Raw genomic sequence first — 9877 nt, forward strand, 5'->3', positions numbered from 1 at the left:
CTTCTTCCTTAGTCTTGCTGAAAGTACGGAATCATCAAACCCACAGATCTGAGAGAGTTTTGTAATACATTCTTGTAGCCTGGAAAGCACACTGCCTTAACTTCAGTAAAAATCTCCTTGCACGTACCCAGCTGGCACTGAAGTGGATAAAGCTTCACCACTTTGGACCAGCTGAGTATGCGATCTTTTGTGCCAGTTAATTACTGTAATTTAAAACATCCTTCAGTATTCATATGGCTAGGCATGATATTCTCAATTTCTCAAGGTTAATTACATCTTAATAGAAGGAATGCCATTTGGACATTCGCCTTTCCACATTCCCATGCAGCTATTTCTCCTGTTCTTCACCACACCACCATGATAGTCATTTGCATGGAAAGCTATCAGTGTGAAACTGCCTAAGCATTTTTGTTTAGGGCAGTTAAATTGGAAAAGGATGGAGAAGATGCTTCTGAGGGTGGCATCCTGTCTGGTGAATTTCACTAGATAGGAGTCTTGTCTATGTGCATACTTTAGATTTTTTCTGTACCCAGTCTAGAGAAATGGGCACCACCAGCTGGGAAGGTAGCTAGGACAGCTCTAACGAAACATCCTGCTGAGGAAGCAGAAGGTGAGTTAGATGAAATGCTTTGGATGGTAAGGTTAGGAGAGCTGAGTAAACAGCTAGCTCTTTGTAGAAATTCTCCCAGTGCTCAGAAAGCAAGAAAGTGTTCTGTGGAAGGAAAGGTGTCTGTCTCCATCTGTCTCTTTCATTGTTTACACTTCTGCAGATTCCACAGGCAGTTTCCAAACAGCCCCTCTGAGTTGTCATTTGAAAATTTTTCAATATTTTAGCTTGAGAACCCTTGCATTTCTGCTGCAGCACTTCTAGTATCTTAGAAATTGATTTCTTTGGAATATAAATTGTCAATCTTTGATGTGATACAAAGTTAATTTGATTTCTGATTGGAATCGGATTTTCACTAAAAACAAATTAACCCAACCTGTAACTCAACACACAAACTTTAAACAAAGAGTTCTATTAACTATTATTTAATAATTGTTTTCCACTAGTTCCTTTTAATTTTCTTGATCCTTTGAAATTCTTGGCTCCAGACAAAAACTTTAACTATTATGAGGGAAGTGTGAATAACTGTTACTTGCATGGCAAAACATAGGGGGAACTTGAAAGTTTCATCAGAGTTCTTGTTTTCCTGGAATTTCCAGACCCGTTTCAGACCTCCCAAAGTCTGTATGAGCTTATCTCAAAGTTTTCACTCTGTGTTTCAAGGATAGGATAGACTTTTGTTAACCTCATGGTGCCCTTTAGTTCTCCTTTGCTCATTTCTTGATTTCTTTAAACAATTATTTTTAAAAGAAAAGATTTGTAGTTGGTGAGAATATCTTGACTACAAAAAAGAAAAATAGTTTTGTATTATAATTGATGGATTTAGGGCAGGGAATCTAAATATAGCTTACTCTCATAGTCTTTAAGTTGGGACCTCTGTGACCAATCTGTTAATAAGAAATTGGAGAGAGGAAACTCAAATCCCATGGGAAACTAAAATTGTAGAAGTACTCTATCTATGTTTAATCTGAAACATATTTCACATGTGTAGGGCTAAATACAAATATGGCTGTAATATTTTCTTCCTATACAACAAGATTAAAAAAGGGTTTAAGAAACATTAAGTTAATAAGATTTAGAAGCACTTTTGCCCTTTTGTGTGAGTAATGAATTATTTACAGTATGTAGTCTTAAGAGGGTTGGCACAAAACTGGATATTCCCAGAGTATGGAACCAAGAAAGTCTTTATTTCTTATTTCCTTTGCTGTGTACATACTAGAAACAAAAAGGATGTTATGTAGAGAAACAGACAGCATTACCAAAAGATGGTTGAAGTACTGCCTCAGTGCTCCATCAACATACTCGCCAGTTCTTGAAGCAGTTGCCATCCAGCCCATGCACAGAAAATGCCTGCTCCCATCTGAATCATTCTTGTTGGTCAGATCCCCTGTGCACATTTTCCCCAGGAAACAGCAGGAAGCATTCAAACAAGCAAACTGTCGCCCCAGATACATTTCTGGGTTGGGTTCTTGGTTCTACTGGAATAATTACAAAGCGGTGAGCAACAGCTCAGAGCAGAGAAGCTTTGGAACAGAGTTGCATAGAAACATACACGTTCAGGAGAAAACAAAATTTAGTCAGAAATTGATTCCCAGCTTGCTTGGGGTGGTTGGGTAACTGTATGTGTTAGCGCTTTGTCCAGTGCAATCCAACCAAATCATACAGCAGGAAAACACCTGCCTTCCATGGCCAGTTTCTTACTTTGTCCTTTGGTGACTTTATTCACCCTTAGCTTTTTTTCTTCTTGAGTTTTGACTCTCTAGCCTCTCTCATTTAGTATAAGTTTTCCACACCAGTGACTGGAGGAATTAAAATACTCACTTCTATCCAGGTAACATAAATAATAGCAGTAAAACTATTCAACAGAATTACACAAGAGAAGGTGGCAACTCCTTCCACAGCTTTTCTACTTTCTTCTTTTCAAAATCGCTCAACTTTGGGGGCAGCAAGTTGTAAAGCATGGGCAATGGACAGAAGTACATGCAAGTAGCTGATAAATACCAAATCAGTTACCAGCAGCATCTTTGGAGAGCTCGAGGCCGGGTTGCAGTGGGAACATTTGCTACACTACAGGACACTGTTGGTATCTCTGTGAGTTATTTCCATTCCCAGTCCTCAACACGTATGTCTCCCTTCCATTTGTCTAAAAATAAACAAACATGCTTTCCCCAAAGAATGGGGAACTAGTAAAAGCTGTGATTTCATAGAGCATACTGGGTTTGACTTGAAGGGTTCTGTAGAAGTATAATCAGTTTTAAGATTTGTATGGTCTCTAATAGCTGGTATCTTTTACTGTCAGCAAAGTCATCACTGGATATTCTCCTTTTAATATTTCTGCCCAGCTGCAAACTTGCCTGAAGATATTTTCTCAAACACGTACACAAAAGCAAAATTCAGTGGCTTTTTTGCATTGAATTCACCTATGCACATACTGTCTCCAAAAAGAAATTCAGTAAAGCAGCATAAACTGTCTTTTTACCCTGTGAAATGGAATTTGATACCATGACTCGAGCGCGCAAAAGGAGGTCAGACTCTTCTAGTTCATGTTCACTTTGTTCATTTTGAACCTTTTGGTTTATCTGAAATCAGTTGCCTGGGGAATTTTTGGAGTCTCCATCATTAGAGGTCTTTAAGGTCAGGTTAGACCTGAACTGTCAGAAGTGATACTGATGAGGCACAAGATACAGATCGAAGAGAAGGTGCATTAAGGTCCTTTCCTGCCCTATCTCTGTAACACTAATCAGAAAAGCCCAATTTTATGATACTTTGCTAAAAGCTGGCCTGATTCTGTTCTCATGCCGAGGTCAATTGGGAATCACTGCTTAGGGCAGTGAGCCAAATTCAGTACATGAGATCAGAAAAGGGATTTTTTAAGGGAAAGAGTTTAAAAAGGAAAAGAAAGGTTAAGAAGGGAAGTGAGATTGTAGCAGGACATGGGTTCTGTGGTACAAAGTGCAGTTGTCTCATTCAGACTGTGAGGATGCTATGGGTGTGACTTGATCATTAGCTCATGTCAGTGACACTTCATATAGGTTAATGGATCCAATATGACTCAGTAATTTATTTCACCTTTCCTATCCCTTTCAACCATTTCCTCTTGAAGCAGTCACTTCCCTGAATGGGGCTCAACTCAATGTTAATACACAGTGTAAACAGGAAATACCAAGTCTTGCCCCAAGTTTAAAGCATTGCTAATGCTTTCATGATGTTAAGAAACTGATTTTGAGCTCACTTTGCTATACTAACTTTATGGCATATATTCTTTGATGTCCAGGGAGTAATGCTGGTATAAAAGGTGTAACAAGAACCGCAGCTCATACACAGCTGTAGGTCTTAAGATATGCAGTAATCTGGGTGAAGCAGGGGAGCTTCAGGTAACTCTGAATAACTTTGTTCCAGTACGTTAAGCAATATTGGCATATCAGTCTGAGTCAGTATTTGCCTTTTCTGCTGAGCTACTGTCCAAAGGACCAAAGTGGCTGTCTAAGTCTAGGGTTGCTAGAAACCAGTATGTTTGTGTGTAATATAAACACCCTTTTATGTTGCAAGCTGGAAGCACAAGGTATTTTTATCTAAAGCTTGTTGAGGTGGAAATAACTATTCTGAAGTTGCTCATGGTATAGAAGCCTTTGTTCCAGAATAAAACAACTTTATTCTGAGTATTTAACCTGCTCTCAGTTCAGTTCACATGAAACACTTGTAAGTGCTCTCATTACCAAGATTATCAAGATTCACTACTGACCTTTGAATTCACAGCCTGCTATCTTCCAAATTGATTTCCATGTATAGATAAATCCTTGTAACAGGACAACCCCACAAATGGTATAACGGGGCCTTTTTGTTGGCATGTTATTCTACAGATCCAATTTGAGAGAGAACTTTTTTGCTTCTGCTACAAAAATGAGTTTTTGTGCTACTTGTACTTCAAGTGAAATTTGCCATTGTCAGTTGACAAGTTCTCAGTATATTGTCCAGCCAGCAGAGCATCAGTGGCTGAACTTATTACATTCCTATTGTCATACTGCTTGGAGATCAGGTCTCTTCTGAACATAGCAGGAGTGATCCTGTCATCCAGTTTTCTATCCTGGATGACCTAGAGGTTGCAACAGAGCCTAATTAAGCTGTTACTGAGAGCTGCAAGGATGCTATCAAATTGAAATCTGCCAAAGGCATGGATACAGCTGATACAGACATAGAATACTGACAACTTGAGTGCAGATTTTATCTAGTAGTTGAAGAGATAAGGAGACTTACGAGTGGAGTAGGTCTTTGTTGCTGGACCTATACTAAGCAGCGTAATGATAGAATGCTTTCATGCTGTTTATATATATATGCATCTGCCTCACTGTCCCACCCCAAAGAACCATAGTGTGCCTCTGTCTCTGTTGTGTTCAAAAGCAAAGTTTGAAAAGGTTAATGTGGTGTCAGTTGTTTTAAAAAAATAGGAAATGTCTTGGTATTGCATCATTCATTTTTATCTTCACTTTACATGTGATCTGGGCCTACCTTTTTAGATACTAACTGCACAGTGCTTGGGTGCTGCCCTGCTGCTCTTCATGCTACAGCTGCAGTGACTCAGAAATGTTAATGACAGTCTTCCTTGCAGCCTACAGCAGTAGCGTCCCATTGTACAGCCTAGGAACTCAAGCATAAAGAAAAAATTAAAAAATGGATTGATTTCAGGTGTTTGATTTGTAGAACATACCCTCCCCCTGTTCTCTCCTGCTTATCCTCAGTTGCTCACTGTTTTGCTTTTCAAACAAGATGGTTTCTTCCTCTTTCCACTTGACTGGGATACTGGGAAAGAATTTTGTTGCTCTCAGCTCTAGTAGCAAGGAAGCCTTCAGTGTGCACAAAGAATAACTGAAAGTCTCCTAAAATAGATTTAGGGGAAATTCATAGACTTTGAGGGAACTAGAATCACAACATTGTAGCCAAACCACGTATGTTTCCAAGCAGGTGTAATTTTCATACACTTGTTTTGACCAGAATCATAAATGAAAGATTCCAAGTTAATATTATATCAAAAAAGGATATACAGTCGCTCAAGCATATTGCTTTTATTTTCTGTTGTCCTTCTGAAGTAGGATCACAGGCTGTTGCTTCCTGTATCAGTGTGTACTGAAAGTTTTTTAGACAAAAATCTAAATCAACATGATTTTAAGGAACAGACATCGCTTGCACTGATAGTGTAGGGCAGGCAAGCACTGTCCACTGAAGCTAACAACCAGTCAAATGCACACATTCTTTCTACATCATTTCAGAACACCAGAATTCTTGGACTAATTAAATAACATTTCATAGTTGAGCAAGAACAACAATTTCTGAGCACTGACTATCAATAGAGCATAACTAACGTGTTTTCACCTTGGAAGCCCATACATGCACTGATTAGTGGAGGGCTTTCACTGAAACTGTGCCTAATTTGAAATCTATGTTGTTAACTCATTCACCACTATTCCCACTTCTCATCTAATTGCCAGATTTAAAGGCAGTAACATAGTAAGCTTCCACAGTGCTGGAGTAACTTTTTTGTTTTGGAGATATTGCACATAACCAGTGACAGGAAGACAATAGCTAAGGACACCAAATTAATCATGCCATAGTCTCAGATTCAGAAGTATTTAGGTTTCAAACAAAGCTGGACTCTGTAGTAAATACAAACCCAACTTCCTAATGGGAGGGTATAGAGAAGAGAGAGTCGAGACTTTTTCTTGGACATGTACAGTGAAAGGATGAGAGGTAAAATAGGCACAAGTTGCACCAAGAGAAATTCCAATTCGGTATTAGGAAGAAATTTTTAACCTTGAAAGTAGTGATGCATTGCAGCAGAGGCTCAGAGAGGTTGTGAAATATCCATCAAAACATGTCTGGGCAAGGTCCCCAGTAATCTTGTCTAATTTGGCCCTGCTTTGGGGGCAGGCGTTAAACATGATGCCCTGCAAGAGGTTTCCTCCAAGCTTTTGTGATTCTAAAATACACAACAGTAACATACTTAAGATTTATGTGTAGAGTCCAAAAGAAGCCTGAGAGGAGAAACTAAAATTTAGTTACTGTTCCCAAGGCTTTTTGTGTAAACTTGAAATACAAATAATTCAGAATATATTGTTATCAAAGGGAAATGCTTCAGATCCATATTGACATAAATGAGGCAAGAATGTCTTTGAGCTGTTAAATAATATAGGTTTTTTTCTTGTTTTTTTCTTTTAGCTTACCTTCAATCTAATCAAGTCATGGGCTGGGGAGAGAAGGCAATTGAACTACGCTCTGTGGAAACAGGAAATCTGGAAGGAGTATTTATGCACAAGAAAGCACAGAAGCTGAAATTTCTGTGTGAAAGAAATGACAAGGTACAGAGATGATTACAGCGTGGTGATTTGGCAAAAATGAGTAACAGTTGACTATGACACTAAGACCATTTAATTTCTGTACCTTTGTTTTTACGTTGGTTATTTCTTAGCTTAGCGTAACTTCCCTGTTTAAAACCAATGTAGTCACTGACCCCACAAAGCACTCACTATGGATATTCCACATTTCCCACCACCCTACTTTAGCCAGCTGTTGTAATTCCTGTTCCACCCAACCTTAACTGATACCGGGGTGATAACAAATCCAGAGCAGCCATCATAGGGGAAAAAACCCCAGTGTTCTAATATTTAAGATATTGCAGGCACTAGAGTATGGATAATCAATTATGTTTTCTTGCACACAGCAGTGCTTGATAAATGTTCTGTGAAACCTGCTTAGTCCCACTGATATATTCAGAAATCTGGGGCCCCAAAACTGTTTTAGATTCATTCTTTTAAAATGTTTTCTTGTGTCTGTCCAAACAGGAAAAGTATACTAAAAAATATATCCCTGTTGTGCCACAAGCATGGTTTCACTTTAAAAAGTTTCTTGTGAGATTAAAATTTAATTATGATATATATATACTTGTATTTGGGACTGTAGCATTCTCTGAGGTTTCCTGTATGGGTAAAAATATTCTCCTAAATGTAAACTGACAGTAGCATTTTTTTTTTCTTCTTTTTTTCCCCTTTCAAGGTGTTCTTTGCATCTGTACAGTCAGGAGGCAGCAGTCAAATATACTTTATGACTCTTGGTCAAAATGTACTATTCAACTGGTAAATTACATCAACATGAAGGATGCTTTGAAATTCCCTGTAGGTAACAGTGTAAAATGCTTGGAGGTAATATCAAAAAATTTGCACTTTTTACCTACAGAAACTTTGTCATTATTAACTTAATCAAAATTAATATTCTTTCAGTTTGGAAAGAATTCAGTTTTTCCTGTAAAAGTATTGCAAACATGTTTAGTTTGTCTTCTAAAATACATTGCAAACCAAGATTTTATTCACAGTGTTAGGAGAGAACAACTTTAATGAAGAATGTAACCAATATAAGAAGCTCCTGTACTCTGAAAAGTACAGTTTCATTTTCATAGATGATGTAATAGTGTTATCTTGAACCTAAGTCTCTTTCTTTTTTGGACAGCAACATTCGTAGGCAGATAAAAAACACAAGTTGGGTGACAAATTGGAATCAACTTTATTTTGAATTGGGTTTTGGCTTGTTTTGTATTTTAAGCAAGCTGTTACTGTTTTACCAAGACTCGCTTGTCCAAGTCTTACAATCAGTGAAGGAACAACTGTTGATGATGGGGCCTAAGGCAGATTGGGATGTCTGAGGGATCGCTATCCTGCGCTGGGCAGACAGATGCATTTTACTGCAGACTTGCAAAAGCAGCTACTTCTAGACACGTGCCCCATCTGGTAGATTTTACAAAATGCAGGAGACAGACTTCATATTTCTCTCAGGGCTGGATGCCTGAGCCTGTAGACACAGTTACTGTAGAATGTATTTGTAAAAATAGTTTAAATAGTAGTTTGTCAAAATCACATATGCATAAAGCATTATGGACCTGAACCTGCAACTTTTATTCAAACATGAGACCCACGCTCATATGAGTTGATTTAAAGGCACTACCCATGTATATAAAGGCACAGGATCAGGCACCCTCTTTTCTTCCCTTCTTGCTCTTTCAGCATCAAGTCGTCATGTATTTCTATGTAAATATAATCTTTCCACAATGGATGTTAAGATTAACTATTTGGATATTTTCATAAATATATTAAGAATACATTTGTTAATCTATTATAAATAGAAAATATAAATAATTTCAGGTGCTTTCTATGCTCATTACATCTAAATAAACCTGCATCCACTAGTGTTATTGGTGCCAGTGTTTCTGCATAAACTCTGTTCTCAGGGGCTTGTAACTTGGCCATAAAACTATACAGATATTTTATATCTATATATATATATATTATATATAATCATATACTAAGATTAAATTGTAAGGTTTAATGCAATCCTCATTTAGCTGATTTTTGGATGTGCTTTGAAAATGTAAAGCATCAAGTGTAATACAAAAGAGCTCATTCCAGACATAACAGTATGGATGACACTGTAGGCAAAAGTGAAATTGCTAGCTACAGCGTTTGAAAAATAGGTATTTTTTACTTGAAATACGTGATACTGAAAGGTGCAGGGAAAGTGTGTTGGAATATCTGGTCGTCTACCTCAAGGATGATGATTCAAGTTGACTAAGAAGAGCAGAAATAAAGTTGTTCAAACTGGGAGCTGTTTTGTACGGTGTGTCAGGTGAAGTGAGTGTTCGCAGTCCTTCTGTGACTGACAGGTGCTCAGACTGCAACCCGCAGCTCCACAACTGGCATCCTTGTCTGTGTCAGCAGAGAATCAAACTAGGGGCTTATCCCCCTTCCCCGTGTTGGCAGATCAGAGATGCCTACACTGTTGCTGTCTTACTGGCTGTGTGGAGGACTGCACTTTCCAGAGTTATTAACCTAGCACTTTTAATAAGCACTAGCTTATCTCAAAGTGTTTAGTGTTTTTTATGAAGTATTTTCCTTTTAGATGATTTAACTTACAGAAAAACAAGCCTAAGGCCATACTAAAAAATGTGTGGTTAAATACTCAAAGTGGTTCTTAATGTACACAAGTAATCAGCTTGTGTGCAGACTTACAGTCTGAATGGTATACTGTGCTCAGGCAGAGCTGTGTGAAAACAGGAGGTCTGTGTCTGTAGTCATATTCCTACCTGTTGCTAATGCTCGGACTGGGGCGAATGAGCAGAGCATGGCTTGGCTCCCTGTGCTACTGAACACTGGGCTTGTTTTGTTCAACTTTCACAAAAAACAACAAAGAAACAAACCTAAGAAAGTTACAATTACAGGCAAAAAATAATTT

At 38.1% G+C, this 9877-nt stretch overlaps 1 protein-coding gene across 1 annotated transcript in view; it reads left to right on the forward strand.

Moving 5' to 3' along the window:
- Nucleotides 1-8836, forward strand: part of LOC104521046 (mitogen-activated protein kinase kinase kinase kinase 4) — a gene marked incomplete at its 5' end in the record, with an annotated part of 28840 nt that extends 20004 nt beyond the window's left edge. Inside the window, 2 exons of the mRNA XM_010162923.1 lie at nucleotides 6818-6957; nucleotides 7652-8836. Coding sequence (XP_010161225.1) covers nucleotides 6818-6957; nucleotides 7652-7735 — 224 coding nt within the window. The remainder of the gene's footprint in view (nucleotides 1-6817; nucleotides 6958-7651) is intronic.
- Between the last annotated feature and the right edge of the window lie 1041 nt (nucleotides 8837-9877).

Source organism: Antrostomus carolinensis, unplaced genomic scaffold, assembly GCF_000700745.2.
Source record: "Antrostomus carolinensis isolate BGI_N321 unplaced genomic scaffold, ASM70074v2 scaffold53462, whole genome shotgun sequence".
In the NCBI taxonomy this organism is placed as follows: domain Eukaryota; kingdom Metazoa; phylum Chordata; class Aves; order Caprimulgiformes; family Caprimulgidae; genus Antrostomus; species Antrostomus carolinensis.